Source organism: Mandrillus leucophaeus, unplaced genomic scaffold, assembly GCF_000951045.1.
Source record: "Mandrillus leucophaeus isolate KB7577 unplaced genomic scaffold, Mleu.le_1.0 Scaffold296, whole genome shotgun sequence".
In the NCBI taxonomy this organism is placed as follows: domain Eukaryota; kingdom Metazoa; phylum Chordata; class Mammalia; order Primates; family Cercopithecidae; genus Mandrillus; species Mandrillus leucophaeus.
Window position 1 is genome coordinate 278470 of NW_012103098.1, and position 26888 is coordinate 305357.

Genomic DNA, 26888 nt, shown 5'->3' on the forward strand with positions numbered 1-26888 from the left:
GTGAGTCAATACATGATGACAGAAGAAGCTAATGCAATGAAGTGACTGCTATTGAAGAATTACATAGCCCAGCAACACTTGTTCTTCTATATTCTGTGTTGCTTTGTTTTGAACTTCGTTTTAAAATTCTATGGCTGGCTGGGCACGGTGGCTCATGCCTGTAATCCCAGCATTTTGAGGCTGAGGCGGGCAGATCACCTGAGGTCAGGAGTTCAAGATCAGCCTGGCCAACATGGCGAAACCCTGTCTCTACTAAAAATACAAAAATAAGCCACGTGCGGTGGTGCACGTCTGTAGTCCCAGCTATTCGGGAGGCTGAGGAAGGAGAATTGCTTGAACCTGGGAGGTGGAGGTTGCAGTGAGCTGAGATCGCACCATTGCACTCCAGCCTGGGTGACACAGAGAGACTCTGTCTCAAAAAATAAAATAAAATAAAATAAAATTCTATGGCTGATGGCACCTCCAATTCATGAAGTTTTTCTATAACAGGAATACTTTGTATATGCATTGGTGGAAATTTGATGAATAAATGTCAATACGTGGAAGCTGGTCCATTTTTAGGCACAGAATTTGTGAAGTCTTTCTATCAAAAAAATTCAAATGTAGGTAATTAAGAAAGCATGTCCTATCAAAGACATTGAGCCTTCCAAACAATCTGGAATTCTGACCATTTATTTACCCTGGAAGCTGTTGTGAGCCTTGAATACTTTAACTTTTAATGAAGTGTTCAGTCCTTTTGTGATGGCATTGAAGTGTAATCAAACATTACCCCAAGCCAAGTCACACACTAGCATGTCTTGCCTTGTTTAAATACCTCAAATATATTTGAGTAATTGTGTAATGATTTCGAGGCCTCTGGTTGTCCATATGGTCTGAACAGACTGTCTTCAGTAGAGCAGTTGTGCTCTCTCTCAATGAGAAGGAACCAAATCATCTTTGCTCTAAACTGGAGAGCTTAGGAGATGCTGTTTAAATTTCAGGGTGACGCCCTACCTTAACTCTTGAAACACAACATCTGGCCCCCAGAACTTGCTGTGTCTTCCAGAAGTCTTGCTTATGTTTGTGAAACACACAAGAACAATGCAGCAGGCACTGAGTGACATATTTTATGCCATAAATGTCCTTAGGATACGATGACATGCTACGAGGGTGACACAGCAAAGCCATCCCTGCAACCACATGGAGTCTTTCTGGACAGAGAACATTCTAGATGGTGGAACTAGATCATCTCAGACAATGAAGACCAGTGAAAGGGTCTGGCCATTGGCAAGAAATCTGCTCTAATGGTCTCTGGGATGATGAGGCCAGCAAAGGAGCTGCTGATTTTTATAATTAATAAAATCCAAGAAGAGTTTTCAGAGATTTGGCTTAGGAGCCCCGAATTTAAACTTGGTTACCATGCCTTACAAATTACTCACATTATTTGTGTCCCTAAAAATTATCTCAGAGAAGGCCTGGAATGCTATGTTGGAAGGAATGCACCAAACTTATTATTGACCTATTATTTGATAATTCTTAGAGAAACAGTTGGGCATGGATTCATCTCCCAATCACTGGCCACCATAGGGTCCTTTGGAGGAAGTAACTCAGCAAAGGAGCAGTGGACAACTGAGTCTGCTGGCCTCTCTGTTCCTGCCCAACTTCAGGTTTCTGAAGCTGTGGAAGAAAACCATTTCACTGGTCATTAACAGTGCCAAATGTACAACACCATGGAGGCATGCATGACTTGTGAGTCTGGGGGTGACTGGAATGTGACAGAAGAGAATTTACCTTTTGTGCCTGAGGGAGCTGAAGGGGGAAAACAAAACAAAACAAAAAAGAAAAAAGTTGATCATTATATAAGTAATTAAGATTAATGGTAAAACTTCATTTTGTTGCCATTTGCAAATAGAGGAACCAAAATGGGGAGATGAGTGAAATAGAGGTAAAGCAAGTTATTTTTCACAACAAAACTACAGTGCTGATTATTTGAACTGCTTTCTGAATTTGTGGTATCAACAGTTAATCTATGAGCTTTCCAGCATGTGTTTTGGGAATCACCACATCCAAAGCAGCTGATAAGTTCCTATAAAGCTGGAACTGAGGCTCTTCTGTCCAGTGATCCAAAGGGCACAATTCCATGACCCAGTTCCTTCTTCCTTTAACCAGCAGTTTTCAACTGGACGAGGGCTATCTGGAGACATTTGGGGTGGTCACAACTAGGGGGTGAAAGGGAAGGGAGTGAGAGCTGTTGGCTTCTAGAGGGTAGAGGCCAAGGGATACTGTGGAACATCTTACAATGCACAGGACAGTCCCCAACAAAAAGAAATTGCCCAGCCCATATATCCATAGTGCCAAAGTTGAGAAACCCTGCTGTATATAAAGGTAAGACTGTTAGAAAAATGCTTGTTTTTAAAGTCAATTTTTCTTGCTTTGTAGCACATTAACTGTTCCCTTTATTGGTGGTTAAGGGAGTATGCACAAGCATTTGTGCATTTAAAGTAAAGCTGATGTTCTAAGAACAAGGAAAAGACAGTCAGTCAGTCCATAAAATAAGACATAACAGCTTTCCCAGTGGCACAGGCAAGGAACTGAAATTAATAGGTATGTGGAAAAAGATGAACATTTACGAGATGTATTTGTCTATATTTCTGTGTTGAGAGTATTAGGCTATGGTTTAACGCCACAGTATTATGACTGCCATTATAGCATGCAGTGTTTTTAAAAAGCATTTTTCTAATCTGGAATGGAATTAACATTATCCATGTATTAAATACTCAATCTAAGAATTACATCATTACCAAGATTTATTTTTCATCATAGGGACTAACATTTATCAAGTATGAACTTGTCACCAGGCACTTTGTTACGTCCTTGTATTATCCCATTAAATCACAGCAACCTAATGCTAGGTGTCCCTATTCTACAGAGGAAAACTAAAATGGAACTTAAAGGTTAAGTAATTATACAATGTCCCATAGATAAAGAATCACAGGACTGTGCTGCCTGACTTTAGAACAGACAAATTCAACTCAATTCACACATAAATAAAGACCCCAAACACTTGGGAATTGTGACAGTAAATTTGCTCTCTGTCTCTCTAGAGTTTATGGCATCAGAAGTGCTAGAAAATACAAAGCAACTAAATCAGACATCTTCAGGTCTCCACTTGAATCATCAGACTTTCCCATTCTTTTTACTCTGGGAAGAATGCTTTCTCTTCTGATACATGAAGAACAGGTCTCTCTTAAACTTGTCCAAAACCCCTGCTCCTATGGATGGAGCCCACAAAGAGCAGAACCAAACAAACAAGACGTTTTGGATCCCAGAGATGTCTCCAAAATGGTATTGAGAATGTCTATGAAAAGCAGATTCCAACTTCTCCAACACTCAATTTCCAACGCTTTTATCTTACACAGGCCTCCCAATTTAAGAAGACAGAAATACGAGGATGTTTTCCTGATTCATTCCTCCTAGTTAAGGCTGAATTATTCAAAAAGGAAGCTCATGAGCTCCTCCAGTGCTTTTCAAGAGTTCAGAAAAAAATGGACCACGAGGTGAGAAACTGAGTTCAAAATGAGGAATCACTTTTAAAAAAGTTTCTCAAATATTAAACATCTTTTCACACAACAGAAAAGAAACCTTGGATACATGAACATCGTGGAAGGAAAAATGTATATTTTCTTAGGAAAGTGTTTTTGCTGAATCACAGCTATGTCCTGTGAAAGCAAGGGGCCATGAGTATGACAAATGTTTGATGGAGTGCAAAATAAATACCAAAGTGAAGCCCTGCACAAACTGCTGGACTTTGCAGGCCTCTTTGACAGGAGAGCTGCTCTCTCGCTCTCTCGCTCTCTCTCTCTCTCTCAATTTTATCTTTGTTGAGCAGGAAACACCTCTTTTTGACTCATCCATTTAAGCACATGGGAAGAAATCCTGGGAAGGAAAATGACAGACCAGGTCTTTGTGGTGATGTCCTCAGTTTAAGACTGCCCTCAACCTCCCCGCAAAACATATATTTTCCTCAAGCAATAACATAGGAGAACAAAGAGTAACTTTCCTACTGGAGCTTTGAAATAATGTAAATTACAGCTTGTGATGCCCTCAGCTGGCTGGACCTCTCTGAAGGAGTCTCAGTGCAGAATAGTACACATTTACATCAGATCCTCTGTGGCCACAGATGCTGCTGCTGAGAGCTGGCTCCCCAACACATCACCACCCAGCATTCATGACTTGCATGCAGGCCCCTGCCCTGGGGGCCAGACCAGCCAGATACCTGGTCCGCTTTGGCCTCTGGCTCAAGTCTTGAGGCACAGGCCTTCCAGCCTCTGGCCAGTGTGCTTGTCTGTAACGTGGATGATGGAAAGAGGGCTGGGGAATGGCCAGGTCTTGGATGGGCGTCGGTTTTGCCTCAAGAAGCAGCTCTGACTAATTAGGAATGGCTAGACGAAAGGCTATGTTGAGAAGGATCCTGAAGTCATGCCTGAGTTTCACTGGAAAGAATTTTATCACTAGCCAGGTGCGGTGGCTTATGCCTGTAATCCCAGTACTTTGGAAAGTCAAGGTGGGCAGATTGCTTGAGTCCAGAAGTTTGAGACCAGCCTAGGCAACATAGTAAAACTCCATCTCTACAAAATATACAAAAAAATTAGCTGGGAATGGTGGCACATGCCTGTAGTCCCAGCTACTCAGAAGGCTGACGTAGGGGGAATCACCTGAGCCCAGGATGTTGAGGCTGCAGTGAGCCCTGATAGTGCTACTGCACTCCAGCCTGGGCAACAGAGTGAGATCCTGTCTCAAAAAAAAAAAAAAAAAAAAAAAAAAAAAAAAAAAAAAAAATTTTATAACCAGATAGCAGCATTTGTTATAAATAAGAAATGGCAAAACATTTCCTGTGCTTTTTCTTTATAGTTCTGAGCACAACTCCAATGACTATGCAATTTTTTCATGTAATGCCTTTCTGTCCTGCTAGGTCACAAACTCCAAGAGGGCAGAGAAGGCATCTTCCCCATACGTAGTGTGAAGTCCTCTAACCTGTAACTGGTACTTTCCTTGTTAAATAAGCTACCTTATTACTAGGATAAGCCCAGAGTTGATGCCAAGGAAAGATAATCAGGGTTACTGCCTTGAATCTTTGAATAAACACCCCACCACCACCATGTTAATCACCCAAGCTGATGGCCTTCAAGAGAAAAATATGTCGGCTAGAGGAATAGATGTGAAACTTACATTCCCACATGCCTGGTATAGGTGTCTGTCTATGAGTGATTGTCTCAGTGACTCCTGGATATGCATAAAACCAGCCTGGGCACTTCTCATCATCATGAGGCCCCAGATGAGGTGACATCTCTTCCCCAACACATGGGGGAGATGTTTTCTTCTTCAAAGCCACCTTGTCACAGGCATTGCCAACCAGGCTTTGCCTTGCTGGGTCTATTTCCTCATTTACTCCATGAGGGGTCTGGACAGGCAGACCCCTCAAGGAACCAATTCCTTCCTGGCCCACAACGCAGATTGTAAGATTCTCTGTATAACTGAATACATCCTCAAGTCATTTTTCCAAAAGAAGGATAAAGAAAAAAGTTGTGGTGTGCTGTGTGGGTTTACACACTCCTAAGAAAAAGCTGGGTGCAGGATACATTTCAGGTGAAACTTCACATTCAAACATGGAGAGTGTGTATTCAGAAGGGAATGAAGGAGAGGAAATGATGAAGATAAAGGTGACAGCAGTAACAGAAATACTCACTGTTGATTGGACTTTTTCCTTAAACCAGGTACCTGGTTAAATGCTTGATCAGTTTTAGCTCTTTTGCTTTTTGTAGTGAATCTCGGGATTAGATATTTGTATCTTCTCAGTTTATAGGTGAGGAAACAGACAATATTTAGAATGGTTAAGTATCTAACCAAGGTCACCTAGTCAGGAAATGTTCCTGTTGAAAGTTAAGGACAAGGCTCTGTGTGGACCCACATCTGCTCCAACCAGTGCTACTTCTCACATGACCACACAGTAGCAGCACAAACCCACACCCCCAAAGGACTTGGGGACCTCATGGGCCATTCCATCTGGGCAACCCATAAAAGAAAGCAGGGATGAGAAATCCTGGCATCATTCCTTATGGAAGAGTCTGGATGGAGGACAGAGAACCCAGCCACCATGGTTTTCAACATGTGGTGTATCAGGTGAATGGTACAGCATGAAGATTGTCCATGCCCTCTCCAGTCACATACATTTGTTCTGTCCTCTCATCCTGGAACTCTTCCTAAGACTCCTCTCCACTTGCCTGGCAAACACCTATTTCTCTGGTCAGTTGTCTGTGTCTCAAAGAAGACTTGTTTACCCTTTCTTGTCATATGCTCTTTTCACAGGCCTTCATAGTACCACATACCTGCAACTGGTAGCAAAGTTATTGCCATGCTGCTTTTCTTTTTTGGTACCAGAAACCCCAATTTTAGCCAAGCTCAGCTAAATGACTTTATTAAAGATAGGGGCGGTTAAGTGGGTTCAGTCATGGCCAATGAGATATGCATGGATGTGGCTTTTCCAGATGGTATCTTTAAAAGGACTCCCTCCATCCTGCTGCCAAGAAGGTGGCTGTGATGGCTAGAGCTCTAGCAGTCATTCTGGCCTATGAGGTTATCTTAAGGCTGGCAGTAATGCACTAGGACATTGAGGACAGCAGTAATGACAGGTGATTATGATAGCTGTGACATGCTATCCACCATTCGAAGTGCTTTACCTATATTAACTTATTGAAAACTCACAGTAATCTTATTAGGTAAGTTCTATTATTACTGTAATTCTGCAGATGTTCAAACTACAAGGTCACAAAGCCAGAGAGCAACAAAGACAGAATTCGAGAAGGAAGACCGGTGAGGAGGCTATTGAATGGTCTAGATAAGAACTGATGGAGGCCGGGTGCGGTGGCTCATGCCAGTGGTCCCAGCACTTTGGGAGACCGAGGTGAGCAGATCACCTGAGGTCAGGAGTTCGAGACCAGCCTGGCCAACATGGCGAAACCCTGTCTCTACTAAAAATACAAAAAAATTAGCTGGGCATGGTGGAGTGTGCCTGTAATCCCAGCTACTTGGGAGGCTGAAGGAGAATCACGTGCACGTGGGAGGCAGAGGTTGCAGTGAGCCAGGATCACGCCACTGCACTCCAGCCTGGGTGACAGAGTGAGATGTCATCTCAAAAACAAAACAAAACAAAACAAACAAAAATACTGAGGGAGAACAGGATTAGTGCACACTGGTGGTGTGGAGGCAGCAGCAGGCAATAGTCTGACCCTAGGTAGAGTTGAGAATCAAGATGATAGCCTAGATAATGATAGGAGAGACATCAAAGATGTGACCAAGGTTTGGCCTCGATAAATGCAAAAATGGAGCTGCCATTTACTGAGAAGATGACTATGCGAGAGGCATACTGAGAAGATGAGTATGGGAGAAGCGTAGTTGAGGAAAAACACCAAGAATCCAGTTTTGTCTAAAGTTAAGAAAAGTTCAAGATGTCTCTTAGGCTTGCAGGCAGAGGTGTAGGGTAGGCAGCTGGAAATATGAAGCTCATGTCCCGGGAGGAGGCCTAAGCTTGGTTACTGTTTGCATGTAGATAAGGTTGCCGAAGGGGTGAGTGCAGGTACAGGAGAGCGAGAGCCCAGAACTCAGTCATAGACATCCCACCAAGGACAGCCCACGTGATGAGGTGGGGCCAGCACAGGCAACCTGTGAGGAACAACAGGTGAGGCACAAGGAGATCTGAGGAAGAGCTCTGAGGCCCCAATAAACTTATTTCAAAAACAAAAATACCCACCGAGCAGAGGGACATGTTTTTGTTTTAACTCTCCTAATTCACTTCATTTCTACCTCAGAGTGTCACACAGAGCCATGGGGGTGATCGAGGGGACATCTAGTGCTGTAGCTCAACGACGTTCCAAACTTGAGTGGACTCTTTTTCAAATATAAAACTCCAATTAAAGATCTATTGATCAAAACAACACATTTCACGATGAAATATGTAAAGACCAAATAGGAAACAAAGTATTTTCCTGCCAACTGTGTAAAACAAAAAAAGCCTGGCCTACATATGTTTATTCCATTTGTAAAACTGGCCCTTTGCCTTGGGCCTCATGAATGAATGATCAATCCCTGCTTGCTGCTAAGGTTCTGTGTGTTCATTTTTTTCCTTGTGGATGCTTGCATGTATAATCTTCCATTCTTCTTCATTAAGCAAAGTGGATAAAGATCCCTGCTCTATTATAGAGCAAAGAAAGTTCTGTTAAATGGCTCAAACTCTACAACCTATGCCAAGGGGTCTCTGATGAGCTAAGAATTGGCAGTGCAGGTTCTGTCTCACGTCCATCCACTTCTGCCACCCCACACCAAGCCACCACTGCTGCTCATCTGGTCTCTCCAGGTTCACTCCTGCCTTCCAATCTAATCCTTCCTTTACATGGCACCCAGAATAATCTGAAAGTATAAGCCTGGTACCTGGCAGCCTGTCCTTCAAGTCTTACTTGCCTTAAAGCCTTTGTGGGGCTCTTTCCTCAGATTGCTTAATGCTGTGTCCCCACAACTCCATGTCAATTCTCTGCCTACCTCACTTACGTGCCTCACTGATTCCCTTCCCATCTCTCAGATCTCAGCTCTGATGGCACCTCTCCTGGCAGGTGTTATTATCTCTACCCCAAGTGTCTTTCTATAATATCATCTTGTTTATTCCTGTCTTAGCATTTGTTGCCCTCTGTAATCTTCCTGTTTACTTGTTCAGGTTTTTTGATGACCTCTCCATATAAGATCTACCGAGGGACTGTATCTATCTCATTCATTGTTGTATTCCTAGGAACTAGACCTATGTCTGGCCCTAGGTAAGAATTAAGTGTATATTTGTTGAAAAGAAGGAAGGAGGGAAAGAGGGAAATGGGAAAGAAAGAAAAAAAAGATCGGGGGGGAGAGAAAAAGAAAAAAGGAAGAGGGGAGAGAAGAAGGAGGGAAGGGAAGGAAGGGAGGAAGAGAGGAAGAAAGAAGGAAGGGAGGGAGGGGGAGAAGGGGAGAAAGAGAGAGAGAAAGAAAGAAAAGAAAGAAAGAAAGAGAAAGAAAGAAAGAAAGGAAGGAAGGAAGGAAGGAAGGAAAAAGAAAGAAAGAAAGGAAGGAAGGGAGGGAGGGAAAGAAAGAGAGAGAGAGAAAGAAGGATAAAGAAAGAAAGAGGGACAGAAAGAAAGAAAGAGAAAGAAAAAAGAAAGAAAGAGAGAGAAAGGATGGAAGGAAGGAAGGAAGGGAGAAGGAGAGAGAGAAAGAGGGAGACAAAGAGAGAAAGGAGAGCAGAAGAAAAGGAAGGAGAAGAAATAAGGAAGAAAGGAAGAAGCAATAAAGGAAACAGTGCCTTGGAGCTTGGTAGACCAGCTTTCAAATACTACCTCTACCACTCAGTAGCCATAAGAACCTGGACAACAATATAGTATCTCTGAACTCTAGAGGTCTCATCTGTGAAATAGTAGTAATAACATTATTTCATGAGATTAATGTGAGGATTAAACGAGCTAATGCATATCGAGTCTTTACAAAAACAGCTGGCCCATAACAGGTGCTGTTTTTATCCCTTGACTTCGTAACCTCCAGAGTATTTAGGGCTGGCTCCAATCTGATAGCATATGAGAAGTTACACTAATCACCAACCTCATGGTCCACAGGTGACCCTACAGACCTGGTATCCGAACCCCTCTCATTGAGCCATTGCTACATCACAGTTGGTTAGTGAAGAAATGATAGGGTCTGAGCAAGGTACATTAGGCAAAGTGTGACTCCTATCTCTAAAATAGTGTTATTACTACAATTTTACAGATGAGAAATCTAGAACACTTGTCTCTTTACGTTCATTATCTAACCCCTTTCCTTCAGAGCATCCCTTGCCCTAGGTAAGAGGCCAAGCCCCATGATGTGGACATTACCCAGAACCAAGCCGTCAACTCATCACCTTCCCTTGGCCACAGCAATTGGCTCAGGGCAGACGTGTGACCTAATCAAGACTTTTCAATTACACCCCTCTCCCATTTTCCCCTGTTAGCTTTCCTCTTGACTAGAATTTGGGAGGAAAGACCTAGAACTAAACTACTGGGGACAGATAATCAAATAGGCCTGAGAGTGAAGCCAAGAGCAGGGAGGGCATGGCAGTGAGGCAGCAGAGTTCAGCACCCATGGTGTCTTCTAACCCCACATCCACGGGACCTAGCTTCTAATGGCTTCCAGCTCAGTACAAGCTATTCGAGCGTCTTGAGTGAACTGAATTTTTCTTATTATTTTCATAGAAACTTGCAGTTGGCCATCTCTTAGGTACACACCATGGCAGATCACAATGAGATTTTACTTGTACAAATAAAGGGATTCAACAAAATATTTCCATAACTGTTTGCTCAGCTTCAAAAATACTCAGGAGTAATTTCCTCAAAAGATTTCCAATGCTATGCATGAAATTTCCTTACAAACACATAGGGGATCATATTTCTCCAAAGTCTAGAAGCTATTCTGGTCTTTATAATAATATTGGATAGGTCAAGGAGACAAAAGGTATCTCTCTGAATACCCTTCTCCTTGGAATCTTCTCCCCTCCCTATCCCGGCTTTCCCATGAGTGCCAGTGTGCTACTTCCTTCACTCCATATTCCTTCTCTAGCTCTTTAAATGTGGGCACCCTGTTCCTTACTCCATAATCCCTAATTGAGTGACCTCCCCTAGTTGCACGGCTTCAGCTAACCCCTTGCCAGGATGGTGATGTCGAAGCAGGAAGAGGATGAAAGAGTAGGAACAGAGGTAGAGAGATAACCCTGCAGGGGGGAAGATAAGATAAAAACAGGGTCAACAAAAGCAAACAAACATAGCTGACTTTACTGCTTTAAAACTATTCATATCCTCATTCTAATTTTTGCTGCATATCAGTAAGTCCTTCCAATTTTGTTGTAAAAACTTAGGGGTAAAATAGTATCTATGTATTCCAAATTTTGTTGCTTTTATGAATTTGGGTATTATCTTACCAGGACATATATAATTTAAGTGATTTCTCAATCTCTAGTTTGGGGTATGGATGGGACTTCAATTTTTTTTTTTTCTTTTCCAATGGTATGTTTAAAAGCAAGGAAAAGATGAACAGAAAGACCCTTCTTGGCAACACATATACTTCCCTACGTGTTTCTTTTTAAAAATCACACAATGCCATTTTTTTGTAGAAAATTAGATATAAAAGATAGGCCAAAAAAAGACACTTAAAGCTCCCTATGATGCTAATATCCACCACTGATCTCAATTAATTTCATGCTAAATGACTTCATGATATTTAAATTATTTGCATATGTAATAAGTTACTTACTGAATTCCTTATTATTAGAGATCTAGGCTGTCACTAACATGAATGGCACGGTAATGGACATCCTCGCAGTCAAACTGTTAAGCACCCTCCAACTTTTCAGGAAGGTGCATTATTGGCCAAAGGGTATTGCACATTTCAGTCCAAATACTCTCAAGAAAAGCTGTCCCAAGTTACACTCTGACCAAGGTTCTCTCTTTCTGATGTTCATTGTACCACCCCCCCAAGCCAACACTATGTATTATCATTTTTTTTTTTTTTTTTTGAGACGGAGTCTTGCTCTGTAGCCCGGGCTCGAGTGCAGTGGCCGGATCTCAGCTCACTGCAAGCTCCGCCTCCCGGGTTTACGCCATTCTCCTGCCTCAGCCTCCGGAGTAGCTGGGACTACAGGCGCCCGCCACCTCGCCCGGCTAGTTTTTTTTTGTATTTTTAGTAGAGACGGGGTTTCACCGTGTTAGCCAGGATGGTCTCGATCTCCTGACCTCGTGATCCGCCCGTCTCGGCCTCCCAAAGTGCTGGGATTACAGGCTTGAGCCACCGCGCCCGGCCTGTATTATCATTTTTAAAGATATTCCAGGCCGGGCACGGTGGCTCACGCCTGTAACCTCAGCACTTTGGGAGGCCAACATGGGCAGACCACTTGAGGTCTGAAGTTTGACACCAGCCTGGCCAACATGGTAAAACCCTGTCTCTAATAAAAAATACAAAAATTAGCCACACATGCTGCTGGGCGCCTCTAGTCCCAGCTACTCAGGAGGTTGAGGCATTAGAATCTCTTGAGCCTGGGAGGCAGAGGTTGCAGTGAGCTGAGATCACACCACTGCACTCCAGCCTGGGTGACGGAGTGAGACACTAAGAAAAAAAAAAAAAAGATATTCCAGTAATTTTAAAATACAGATTATCTGGATAAGCCTTTCCCAGGGTCTGAAAGAGTTAAAAGGCATAGAGAATATTAAACTTCAAAATTCCTGAATGGCCAAGTGGCTAGCTCTGCTGCAGGTCTACAGAGAGCACCACATCGTCCACCACACCAGATCAGTTAGCAGCAATGTGGACTGGTCACTGAAGGTCAGATTTTCAAACTTAATTTTGAATGAAAAGATCTGGAGTTTTTGCTCTAGCAGTACAGCCCTGCCTAGATGAAAGGCAAGCCTGCATAAATTACTCACTTGATGGCAGACATTCTTTGAGATGCTGAAAAATGTGGATTATTAATGGGCAGACCAGAACAAGTCTCACGTTACATATAGCTAAGGAGTATCAGTGAAGGGAAGGCCCCAGACATTTTGCTCATTATAATGTTCTGAAAATTCTCACAATAAGAAGTCATTTCTCATCAGGCTTGCACTCTGCATTGTATCTGAAAAATAAGGTTCTAATTAAAATTGTCATTCTTCAGCCTTATTTTGGGTGATCATCCGGCTGAAAAGTGATCTGAATTGGAGTTTTGGCAATGTGGGGGAGCTGGAGGTTCTGCCAGTTCTCTGTGATAATGCAGACTGGTAGAACCAAATGGAAATTTGGCAAAGTCCAGGTAAAACTACAATGAGGATGCATTTGTATTTCCTGCTTGAAAATTATATTGGTCCCCATGGCAGTCCAGGGTCTAAAGACATAAAGGGATTCATTCGTCGAAGGCAGCAGTGTAGATTAAGGAGGGTCTGATATGGAAGGAAGCCTTTTTCTGCAGCATTCATTTTGGAAATATCCAAACAGGATGCAAAGCCACTCAGACCTTCTCCTGAACTCCCACCCTACCAGTGTCACTTTTCAACATTGTGACTGCTTCCAGTTGGATGCTCTAAGCTGCTGGTTTTAATTAAAACTTAATTTGCAAAAATGTTTCATAATTTATGCATGTCATGTAATTCCTCTGAGATTGTGAGCTTGGAGCCAATGTAGGTCCATATAAGGAAACACTATGCCGAGAAAGTTAGGGGAGGAAAGGGACAGAGGAAGAGAAGTACCAATGGGGGCGCAGTAGAGGAAGGTACTGATATTTCCTTTCAGCCTCCCATCACCTGGCTCTGCAGCCACCTGGGACAGACATAGGTCTTGCTGTGTGAGGCAGAGAGCCTGTTTGGCAGGTTATAGACATGGAGAACCCAGAGAGTCAATAATGGCCAGAATGGTCCTCCAAGGAAAACCTCACGAGGGGAGATGGGAGCCAAAGAACTTGAAACTCTCCAAAAAGATGAAAGGGTCTTCATATTCCCTATAAAAGGCGGCATGAAAATCCCTCAGAAGAAAATTACTGAAAACTCAAGAGTCTGCAGTGAAGCCATTACTTCACTCAACAGATGTCTTCAAGAGAGAACTTGCAGAGATCTGACAAACTGCTGAACCACAAAGAAATCTGTGTAGCAACTTAACTAGAAATACTGGGCCCCCAAGAATGACAAACAGAAAGAACTTCCCCCAACACATACACTCTGTTCATTGTAAAGTGAACAAAATCTTCAGTCATCCTCCATGTCTGCAGTGGGAAGAGTATATAAACAGTTTTTGTCACAGCAAAAAATATCAAAGGTGGCAGAATCAAGTAAATATGCAGTCTACACACTCACAAAGCTGGAGGCAAAATGCTGGTGCCATATTTTTTAGCCACAGACCTGGTCTATAATACAAAAACAACAATGAGCATGAAATAAGTACAACTCCAGGAATTTCTGCTATGATATGATACGTATTAGTGAGAAACCTCACCTTCTGTAAAACTGCACACTAAAAATAACAGAACTTACGGGAAAAATAGGATTAGGACAGACAGCTCAAACTCTTAGAAACTTGGTAACTAGAACATCAAACAAAAACAAGCACAACTTTCATAAACTATTAGCACAATTAAAATGACATGTTAAGGTTTTGATTAAAACATTAAATTACTTTATCATTTTTTAAAGAAGGAGTCAATAACCTGAAGGCAGGAGGTTTAAGGAAGCACCGAGGCAGCTGAATAATGGAGCAAGGGCAAAAGGCTCAGGTCTGGGGTGAAACAAACAGGGAACACATCCAAGACAGAACATGGGACCAGCTGGAGCCGAGAGGAAGAGATTTAAGTGAAAAACTCTGTGTGCTGAAACGTACCTCTCTGCAGGCTGCGGCTCGCTACTGGATTGGTGTACTCTGCTTTCACCTGTTGTTTCCTTAGTGGTGCAAAACTCTAGCAGCATAGGAAAAATGTCATATGACCCAATGCAATTCTGTCTTGTAACATCATTCTCTATTTACCAATTATTTGGGAGCTAATTCACATTACAGAAACACATGCTGTAGTGGAAGAGGTGGTATTCTTCTTACTAAACTCTGATCCATTCTTTTCTTTTTTTTCTTTGAGATGGAGTCTCACTCTGTTGCCCAGGCTGGAGTGCAGTGGCGTGATCTCGGCTCACTGTAACTTCTGCCTCTCAGGTTCAAGCGATTCTCCTGCTTCAGCCTCCTGAGTAGCTGGGACTACAGGCGCACACCACCACGCCTGGCTAATTTTTTTTTTCTTGTATTTTTTGTATTTTTAGAGATGAGGTTTCGCCATATTAGCCAGGGTGGTCTCAATCTCCTGACCTCATGATCCACCTGCCTCGGCCTCCCAAAGTGCTGGGATTACAGGCGTGAGCCACCATGCCCAGCCTGGTCCATTCTTTTCACAGAAAATAACACTGTGTAAAGACATTGGATAAAATAGCTTTAACATTTTTGGTAGCCATAATGAAGAATTACAAAGTTTGAGAAGTTTAATGCTCAAAAAGCAGCAAAGCTATGCATTTGTTAGGACAGATAATATTTGATAACTTTATAATACAGTAGCTGAAGTGAGTAATATTTTAAGTGTCACAGTTTTCATGGGATTTTTCACAGTTGGAGAGGGGCACCTATCAAAGGGATGGGATCTTCTAGGATAAAATATATTATTACAAAGCAGATCTTCTAGATTTCTCAAGCAACTCCCTAGAGTCTATATTTGCTTCCTTATTTGGCTTACTTATTTTTACTTAACAATAATAGAGCTTTACATTTGCATAGCAATGTTTTAGTTTGCAAGCAGCTTTTTAGATATAAGAGCTCTAATATGAACATCACATAGCTATCAAAAAGTTTATGAGTCTTTTTTATTAAGGGAGTCACTGAGAGAATGACAAAAAGGTGTGCGAAAGCTCTGGAACTCATCTTTAGAGGAAATTACAAACTCAAGAAGTCACACAATCAGTAAGGTGCTTTAAATATTTTTATCATGTTTTGTGTTTTGCTATGTCTCAAGTTAAATTCAAAAAGAACTTGCAAAAGTGAAATGGCTCAAAAATGGGGGTGGTGGGGGGACCAAAAAAACCATATGATACCATATGACACTGTCTTATCTTCCACAACTTTAAATGCTGTCCTCAGATTTTATGGCTGAATTGTAAACCTCTCAAAATAGTGGCTTTGTGTAGAGAAGCTTCCCTAAAAGATAGTTAATCACAGTGACATGGGCTTCTACCACCTACTGAAATTGTACAATAGGAGGTGGCCACAGCAAGGGCAAATGCCAGGTTCATCATTGTATTCTTCTATCTCCTTGGCTGCATGGTTACTGTTAGAACATTCCTGAACAAAGAGAAATACATTCCTGGGAAACACTGTCTCAGTTTATTATCAGCCAGGGGAAGAAAGACAGCCCTATGTCTCTTGTTGATCTAGAACTTACCCTAGAAACAAAAGACACAATGTCACTTTAGCTTGTTCCAGTGTAAATTTACCAATGGCTGCCTTCAAGACAGAGAGCATCATTTAGCAAAGCACAAGTGGTCTGATGACAACAGTTCCTCTTCTAGGGTCACTTGAAAGATGATCTTAAAGAATCCCATGTTAAAAAACTGGTTGCTCTAACTAACTGGCTTAGGGTCATAATTCAGAAGACAGCTCTGGAGAAGCGTTTCTAGAAGAATGGGTTCCCTGTTGCTCTTGAAAACAGCTTATACAGCTGATGAAATGATGCCTTCACGAAGCTTTGTGGCAGCAATGATGATTACGTCTATCCCTATCTCTACGTAAACTCAAAGGTTAAATTTTGTCCTTCCATTTCCTTACTCCTATGAAAAACGTAATACGCTATTAAATAAAAGTAAGTGACTATGTAGCTCTTTTATCCATGAAGTCTGTGTCTCACAGACGTGAACACAGTAAACGGCCAGTCCAGAGTAGAGGTGTGAGCTGTGGGAGACAGAGAGTCCTCTGTGAGATGCTCCTGATTAGGGAATCCTTCAGGGTACTCTCGGCTCTATGATTCTAGTCTGTGAAGAATGCTGTGATTCTAGTTCTTTTCTTGGGAAAATCTATGAACATTTTATTCTCTTACATATTGTTTTTACTTTGGCCCATCAGAAAATATATTTTATGTTCACTGGGTCAGAGAAAGAACTAGCAAAGCCATGTGTTGCCTGATATTAGTTCTCTTTGTGCACATAAGCACTTCTGAAAGTCAAGACTGGATCCAATGGCTAATGAGAACTCACTTATGTCGAGTGCTTACTCCACGGCAGGCCAGGTGCTAAGGGATCTATGCATCCTCATAGAAAGGCCCCTGAGAACTCTAGGGTTCAAGTACAGTCATTTTTACTCTGCAGATGAGGACACTGAGACTGACTCCAAAGCCTGTTTTTTGATCTGATAGTATCATCAAGTCAAATAGTCTGGCTGGTCTTGCCCTAAAAACTTAAAGTAATCTGTTAATGGATAATGAAGGGAATACAAGGTAAAAATAAAAATGAAGTGGTCTGCTTGTAGACTACAGAGAGCTTTGTTCTCCACTCAAGCCTGTTGACACACTGACAACCATACCACAGGCTTATTTTGGTCCTGTGTGAAAGGGAGGTCTATTAATATGCTGGGATTGCTGATTCTCTCAAACTACATTTTGCTCCCCAGCCCCCAAGTCTGGGGTTTGGCAATCTTCAAGCACAGTCTGCCAAACACATGTTCCTAGAATTTTGAAATCTATGTGTATTTTCAGTGGAATTTTTCATGCTGTTGATTAATTTACAATTAAATCATGAAATAGAGTAACTCTTATCAAATATCAGTATTTCCTAGTGGCTGTTGGCAATCCAATGGGAGTTTTTTCTCTTAGTATAGAAAGTCAGGTCTTACCAGTGGCTCTTGGGCCCAAACCTCAAAGAGGCAGATTTGCTTCTGAAGTTCACATTTAAAAACTAGAGAAATCCAAATGCCAATTGAATTCTAAATAATTGAGTAACAAAATGGTTGCCTTAGAGTGAAAGATATGCCATACCCACCTAATCAAAGCTTAGAAACAAGCTTTGTAAGGGCCAAGGTGACATATAGGTAAGTTAACTGACTGCCACAACAAAACTCAACATTCCTTTAAAATAGACAAAATCCAGACACTCATAAACATAATGCCCACCATCACAATGTCATTATGCTCATCATCTGCTCAAAAATTACTATGTATAGAAACAGGAAAATGTGACTCATAAGTGGTAAAACAATCAATAGGTAACATATACAGAGAAATGATAAAATTCACAAACACAGTCTTTAAATTAGCGGCTAAAATATAATAAAAGATTTAAAAGAAAACATGAACACAATAAAGGGATAAATAAAAATTAAAAGCCAAATCAGAAACCAATAAAAACCAAAACCAAATGGAATTCCTAAAGTTTAAAAATACAATACTTAAAATTTTTAAAAAGTCATTGCATGGGTATAACAAAAGATTAGACAAGGCAGAAGAAGTAATCAGGCTGAAGACACAGCAATAGAAACAATAAGAAATGAAGCACACAGAGAAAAGTTGAAAAATAACTTCAGTAACTAGTAGGATAATATCAAGCAGATGAATACATGTGCAATTGACAGTCCAGAATGGTTTTGGAGCAGTGGAAGAACAAATAAAATATCTGAAGAAATAATGACTAAATATCTTTAATTTGATAAAAATTATAAACCCACCAATACAAGAAGGTTAATGAATCTCAAGAAAAACAAACAAAAAGAAAACAATACCAAGGCACTGTGTAATATTGCTGAAAACATATCATAACAACAAAATCTTAAGCAGCTAATAAAATAAAGGCACCTAGGTTTAGGGGATGAAGAGTAAGAATTATCAGTGACTTCTCGTCAAAAACAATGCAAGCCAAATGATCCTAGAGCAGCCACTTTGAAGCATTGTAAGAAAACAACTGTAAACTAGAATTCTGCATCTAGTGAAAGTAACACTCTAAAAGAAGGCAAAATAGAAATGCTTTCATACCAAAAAAAAAAAAAAAAAAAAATCTGAGAGAACTCATGCCAGCAGAGCTGAACTATAGGAAAAATTAAAGGAAATTCTTCAGACTGAAGAAAAATTATTCCAATTGGAAGTTTGAGTATATCCAAAAGAATAAATAGCACCAGAAATGAAAAACATGTGGATAAATATAAGATTCCTTCCTCACTTTATTAACTATTTCAAGCAAAATAAAAACAATGTACTGTAGGGTTTATAACATATGTGGAAGTAAAAAGTATCTTAATAATAGCATGTAGTATGAAAGGGGGGCATTGCAGGTATACTCTTGTAAGTTTCTTTCACTATAAGTAAGGTAGACTGTGAGAAGTTAAAGGTAACAAATAACTAACAACAGAACAACCACTCAAAAGAAACAACTAAGAGGTGTAGCTACTAGGTCAGAAGTGGAGATAAAATGGAAGTTAAAACATTCAATTCAAAATAACGTAGAAAAAGAATTAAAAAAAATACATAGATACATGCATGTATATATGTGTGATCATTATATATAAAATTTGCTCTTATATATCACCATAGATCTTGAAGACATTAAAAGAAATCTGAGAATATTATGAACATCTTTATGCCAATAAATCAGTAACTCACATGAAATGAACAAAATTCCTTGTAACACAAATGAGAACAACTGATATTAGGAAATAAAAAAAATCTAAATAGCCCTATATCTACAAAAGAAAATGAGTTTGGAGAGAGGAACTTCCCCACAAAGAAAGCTCCAGGCTCAAATAATTTCATTAATGAATTCTAACCAACATTCAAGAAGAAATATAGTAATCTTACAAAAACATTTTTTTAGAAAATAAAGAAGGAAATACATCTCAACTCATTTTATTACATCAATATTAGTAAAACCTGACAAACAAATACAACCCAGCTTTCTCTACAAAGCCACTGCACTACACTGACCTAGACAAAGCAAGTTGTGGGGGGGATGGCCTCCTCCTTTGGCATTCTAGCTGAGGGCTATAAGAGGCTTTTGCCCCATCATCAACAAGAGTGGTTGCTGCTCTAACCTGGCCCTGTTACTCTGTCTCTCTCTGAAAGACATTTGAGATCAAGATTTGGAATGCCTGGGCCACACAGGCCAAACCATCTAACATTAAACCTTTCGCACAGATATATACTCATTGCCTACATTTGAAAAGCTTAAGTAGCTCAAACAGCCATGAATTCTGGGCATTTATACAGAAGTTGGTTGAAATAAGAGCTTAAAGAACGCTTGCCAAACCGTTGCATGGAGCACAGGAAGTAGAGGGATAAAACCTGTTACAGTCTTGGCTCTCACTTCACTTATCACAGGAGATATCGGGTGGTAAACCAACAAGTATTTAAGATGACAGGAAAAAATATAATTTATTCATTTCCTTCCTAGAAAGATGACTGAACTTTGGATGGTTGAGATGGGTTGGCGTTTTCTATTTTCTGTCATCTTCTCCTCTACTCTCCCTCACTCCCCAGTCCTTTTCCCCTTTACACAAACATCAGTTTATTTTCTTCAGAGGTATAGGTCTTCCATCACTGGACTTAAACAAAATCTCCATGGATGCAGAAGAAAAGGAACAGGATTTGCTTAGACTCATAGGCTGTTCTATCTAAAAGGAGTCTGTAGAAAACAGCAGTTTTTTGCCTGCACAGAACCTGTCCCTCCTTTTGGCAACAGCACTCTGATTTGCCTTTGAGGTAAAACTCAGCCCATACTCTCAGATTTTGCAGTTGGAAGGAGCTGACTCCACCTTCCCTTAAATCCAAGGGTGGACACGTGACTCCTGCCTGGCCAATTAGAACTCTCCACCTTGCTGACCACATGACTGGTTCAGTTAGAGATGAGCAGGTGGTAGAAGCCCTGAGTGTGGGCACCAGGGCTTTAGCTGGAACCATGAGGAAAGAGATTTCTTTCTTCTGAGGGCAGAGGGCTACACTAGTAGGATAAAAATCTGGAGCTGCTGATGACGATCTGGACTGCACACAGGGGAAAAAGCCTCATCTGAAAATAAAACCACACAAGAGGAAAACAGAGCCAAGAGATGGCAAGAGGCAGATTCCTGAACAGCATTTGGGCACCTAGAGCTAGCCATACCTGAAGATAGTGCTATAGTTTGACATTTCAGTTTTATGATTCCACTGATTCTCCTTAATCATACAAGTCTGGCCAACCTGGAATTCTGTCACAGCCAAAGAAGCCTGATTCACTATGTCAACATATTATAAATTATCTATTCCAGTGGTTCATGAACTCTGCTCTAAGGAGTCCCACAATTCTGCGTGCCACATGTGAACCAAAGGGACTGAGTGAGAGGGCCCTCTGATCCCAATTCAATCAGAATTACTGTAACACTGTTGATGTTACAGCAAAGGAGGGCCAACCATAAACCTCAGGCATCAGTTGCCTGCTCACCCTTCAGTGCAGAGCTATACACCTGCCATGCTCTGGGAAAACACTCAGGTGTCACACTCCCCAGGAGCTGTCACAAACCATGGATATTCAGGGAACTAACCAGTAAGCAAAAGATAATAATATCCTGAAAATACAGATGGCTTCTTTGGAAAAGCCTCTTTACCATAGTGAATGGTGTAACCTACAGAAGCACCAAGCAGGTTCATTGTTTTTGCATTCTTTAGAGATCACAGTAGGGGAGAGCTTTGCTTAGAACCATCTTCTCTGACTGCTGCTGGGCTCATGTGAAAAGTCCTACATGCTTGCCAGGAAACAAACTTATTTTTGTACTGACTGTCCATCAGAGTAAAGGGTAAAAACTTCAGAGCTCTAAAATGGTGATTTGGTTTTTGAAAAGTCTTTTGGAATCTGTCCTCTGTAAATTTTTTTTTAAAGCAAAATCTGGTTACTTTTGAGACAACTTAATTAAGTCCCATCTGTCTCAATGTGACTGCCCTCTATTTTGAAGTGGAAAAAAAGAGAGAGAATCCAAACTGGCAATAATATCCTTTTAATTGAATAAACCAACAGTTTTCTCATTCTAATGAGCATAAACTGTTTACAGAAAAGATTTTATTTAAATTACCCAGAGTGATTACTTTAAATGCACAGTTTGGTTAAAAGCTAGAGTCATAAATAATTAATTTTTCTTTTTAAAAGAATTATGCAAATGTAAGCCATGAGGCTAAAAATGGAAAGTGTCTAATCACATATGAACTTAGCTTGCATTTCTCTTCCTTGTTATTTTGCCTCCATATTTCTGTCCTTGCTTCTGCTCTGAATACGTCTGCCCTTGCTTCTCATGGTCTAAGGTGGTTCTCATACCCTCTGGCAACCCTTTATATTCCTACTGAGCACTGAGAAAGAATAACAAATGGGTATAACCCAGCTCTGTATCAGTCTTCATATAATGTCATATGCACATGGACGTTAGCAAATTCCTGGTGATGGACCTAAGACAGAATCAATTGATTAGGACATGTTTCCTAGGCATCTGTCATGTGGAGGCATTCTGCTGAGTGAGCAGAGCTCAGAGAAAGAAACTCTTCTTGGAGAAACATCCATAGACCACCCATAACAGAAAGTTAAATAAAAATACAAAGAAGGTGCCAAAATCAAACAGGGAAATCAAGTACCAATAGGCAAATGGGCTGGTTAATAGTGCACAGCAGGAGATACCACGAAGTGAGAATTTCTGACTGTGGAGACGGTGCTTTTCAGGCCAAACTCAACCTGAGACTCCACAATCCCTTTCACCTTGACTGACACTGCCTAGCAATAGTGACACCCCTGAGCATGGCCAAGAAAGAAAAGCCCCTTCTGGATGGTGGACTGTAGGAGGGCACACAGTGGCGGTGCCAGCTCAGTGAGTCACCAGGGGCTCAGGCTCAAGCATGATCAGGCTCCAGAGGTGCAAGTGACAATGAACTTGGAAGGTGAGCTCTAGGTATAGAGAGATTGAGATGTGTTCTACTCCTATTCTAGCTGTTGAAGTTCTGGAGTACAGGAAAAGGTGTGAATGGCATAATCAGGCATCAGAAATTCCCAGCACCTAGCAGGTGCACCTAAAGGGTTTCATTAGGCCCTAGCTGATTTTAAAGTTTGTGAAACAAATACCTTTAGATGACACCTGCATGCTGTATACAGGTCACATACACCCTTACTCCAGACTTCTCTGCACACTTACTTCACCAGCTGCGCTCATGGGAACCTTTTCTTTTTCACATGGATGCTAAACAATATGTACATGTTAGACTGTTGCCTTGCAATAACAGCAGGCAACCCTACTTTGGCTGCCACAGCACATGCAGATGAGAGGGGAGAAGGCAGGTCCCCAGGAAAGGACACTACACAGTTACCCTGACAACAAGCAAGCCACGCAGTATCTATCATTATCTCCCTTTTGTATGTGATAAAAGGCACAGAAGGGTTATGCAAGCAGTCTCAGACGGCACAGCTGCTAAGTGGCAAAGCAAGCATTTGAAACCAGGTTCTCTGGCTCCAGGGCCTGTGTTCCTAACTACTCTAGTACACTCCAGACAGGAAATTGTAATCCAGGAATCACTCCATAAGTGACACAAATACCTAAGTAGGAAGGAAAGTGAAATCATTCCTCATTGTACAAGAGGTTTATTTGACTCTTTATCCAATCGCTCCATATTGCAATTCTTTGGGAGAACACAGAGGGTGAATCTTAAAACAGAGGAACGGGCTCTGGCCCCTGAAACAGGCTGTGTCACCTTAACTTGCTCATCCTAACCTGGAGACCCCTCAAGCCCCAGCTCACTTTAAGCTCGGGCTCACTTTAGATGTGAGCCAAACTGGCATCACTGAACACTGCCACAATCCATTTTTGGTTTAGAGGAGTTTTAGAGAAAGCTCGGACAACTCATATACCTAGAATTAAATAGCAGTTTAATGAGTAATGAGTAAATGAAACAGAGACATAGACGAACTTTCCATCCAAATAACCCTGGGTTCACAGTTAAGAGCAGAGAAAGCAAGCTTGGCAAAACAGTTCGATTTTGGAAGTAGCTTCACGGATTTTCCCATTTACTTTCTGAATATGGCAGTGCACACAGATCTGAGAAGAATTTGGGCCTTGGCTGTGCTCTTAAACTTTATTCGGCACCAAGCCCATGATCATACCTTTACAGTGTCAGGAATCTCCACTTGGTTACCATAAAGGAATTCCAACATCATGCTACTCAAAGTTGCAGCAAAGGACAAGCCAGGGATTATTCAGGTAAAGGGCAAACGTCTTCATCCTCCAATAACTTACCGGTTTTATTTTTAAACATTTGCAGTCTACTCAGAAAAGACAGGGTTTTTTTTAAAACAAGTATCTTGGAATAGATATTTGGGAAAGTAATTCAATTATTCAATGCCTCAGTTTTATCATCTGAAAATAGGGGTAACAATAGTACCTATCTCATAAGACTGTTATATATTTACACTTAATGCTATGTTTATATTTAAATAAATTATTAATGTTACCTTCATTTAGAAATATTCTTGACATATAGTTATGTGTTAATCTCTTTAAACTGTGCCTGGCCAACCGTGAGCATTCAGTAAATGTAGCTGCAATTTTTTTTCGTTATTTTTGGTTGCTCAAACAACAATGCATGAACCCAGGGAAAGGTAAGGTTTTTTTTTCACTCAACAGAACTTATTAAATGTCTCCTACATAACAGGTACTGAGAATTTCTGGAGAAACATTTCAGAAGCGAATATCTAAGAATACTTAGAGTAGGCAAATTCAACCCACTGAGTCATGACTGCAATGATTATCTTCACGTGAATGTTTTAAATATTCACAGTATCACCACTTTAACTTTGTTATACAATATAAATTATATAGCACCTGACCCAATGAAGTAGAGAAACTTGGACCCAGAAAAAGGAAGTGATTTATACAAGGGCACACGGCAGAGCAAAGGCTGGAGACTCAGTCTTCAAACTTCTTTCATCAATGTCCATTGAGTTGTCAAGGAGCCTTAGAAATTCTGGCGTGTGGTCACTGATAGCACCGAGTTGAAAGGGACAAAGGTCAGTTCCTCAGTATCCCCAGGCTTTCCACTCCTCCTCATTTGGGGAGTTTCAAAAGTGATTTTTTGAGACACCTCCGACTGGCTCCTTGAATGGATATTAAGAGGAAGGTAATTACCGCAAAGAAGACGTCTAGAGACTTCGGGCACTAAGGTGTCTGGGTGCCCTGACAGATCTTCCCCCACACTTAGTCACGGACTGGTGGTGAGACTTCTTGAACAATCAGGCAAGGAATATTAGACAAAACCAGTTAGGGAAATCAGTCAAACATGTTCACCTCAACAGGCTATATTGAGGAGCAGCCTTCCTTAAGATTACCATGTCCAACACAGGTACAAAAAAGGTAAAAGGTTTTCAAACCCTTATGACCCACAGTAATATCATGACTGACAGATGAGATTACTCAGTTAAAAGATAAAAGAAAATATGAAGTCACAGCATACAGCAGGATGATCATTAATAAGGAAATTTATATAAATGCAGTACCAGTATTGGGGACAGAGCAGTATAAAATGGGGGCCATCAGAAGCCAACAGCAAGGAGTAGGAAGTTGCTAATAAGTGGAAGACTATGAACAGTGACAGGGATCAGAATATGCCACCCCAAAATATGCCCGTTTGTCATAAAGATTATTTTCAGCTGAAGGCAATTGAAAAACAGCAGACGCAGGAGGAATTCTGTGTCCTTTCCCTTTTCTGCCTAGAATTTGGACACAAATGTCTTTTTGTGAAGGTGTCTGCCTTCCCCTCTCCTGTACCAGGAAGAGGCAATCACTCTTATCACTGGAAACAGCACTAACTTTAGTCTGCATAGCAAACTTTACCAAATAATCCTTACCATCCATTTGTTTAACCTATCTGTTTACCTTCCCACAATGTGCCACCCCTAGAAGCCTAAACCCCCTTTCCTTTGTCTTGTCACTTCTCCATAATTTATTACCCTTTGCTAAAATAGTATATAAACTCAAAGGCCTAACGAATTTTTTAAGTTTCCACTTATTTTCTGTGTGGCCCCCCACGTGCATATGAAATAAACCTTTCTCCTAATAATCTGTTTTTGTCGTTTAATTAATCAGCTTTGGTCACTGAATCTAAGAGGGTAGATGAAAAGTTTTCTTTCTCCCCTAGAACAGCGACCTTCCAGTTTCATGTGAAGAAATCAATTGTGCTTCTGGTCCAGATTCTTAAGAAAAATGAAAGATACATCATGATTTAGATTTTTAAAAAAATCCTAATGGTGATCTAAGTTAATACATGAGGAGGCTTAAATGATTTTATGAAGCAATTAATTTTGACTGATAAGGTGGTTTACACCAACAGAATCAGACTGCATTGTTATCTGCATAGCTGGTCACCCATCACTAACGCAAATGAGCTATTTCAGAATTCAATTGCTCTGAAACTCAAGGCAATTATCTTTAAATGTGTTATGAGTACTAAATATTCCCTCAAATATATGTGTTCAGGAAACACCCACAAGAACAGAAAAGCTCTGAAACATGTGGGAATCGTAAAATTTGGTCGTTTTCATCTTTCATTTTGTTGCTAACTAAAATTAATGAGTAACAAACACAGAGTTATTTCAAATAACAATGACTTCCATATCACCATGTTGGGAAATTTGAAAATCTAATATCAAAAGCAATAGCAAGTTGAAGTCATATATTCATGCACCCATTCACTCACACGACAAACACTGATAGGAGTATTGGGTATGTGGGCCACATGCAAAGATAAATAAGATGCAGGCTCTCTGAGGTGTGACTGTATGTGCTCCCAGTTTCAACATTCCATATGTAAAATCAGTTGTGTGTTTTTTTTAACCATGGATAAATCAGATGAGTGTGAAATTACATGCTGTTTATCAACTAAGTTATAGCTGAGTGATAAATGCATTACATTCACATTTTTTTAAAGATTTAAACTTATCAGGACTAATAATACAGTTCTTTGCTATGTATTTACCTACTAAACACCTATAAAGCCTGGGCCAAGGAAGACTATGGACATGACTCAGTCCTGGGATGCTTACAAAGTGAAGAGACACAGTAGTAAATAAAGATAACCATACTGTATAATATAATAACTGACCCATGGCAGTGTAGGGAGGGACTGCAGAAGAAGGAGTACTCAAAAAGAGGCTTAAAGGACTGCAGAAGCATTAGGTAAATAGATTCAACTATAACAAGAATAAAATCATGTTCTCCCAAGTGGACACTATTTTACCATTCATTCATCCATATTACCATTTGTATGTTACTGTGTTAGGTACTGGGAACAG

At 40.7% G+C, this 26888-nt stretch overlaps 1 protein-coding gene across 1 annotated transcript in view; it reads right to left on the bottom strand.

Annotated features, from left to right (window-relative positions):
- Positions 1 to 26888, bottom strand: part of CACNA2D3 (calcium channel, voltage-dependent, alpha 2/delta subunit 3) — an 801189-nt gene that overhangs the window by 255093 nt on the left and 519208 nt on the right. Inside the window, exon 13 of the mRNA XM_011986171.1 lies at positions 1771 to 1788. Within this exon, the coding sequence (XP_011841561.1) occupies positions 1771 to 1788 (18 nt within the window). The remainder of the gene's footprint in view (positions 1 to 1770; positions 1789 to 26888) is intronic.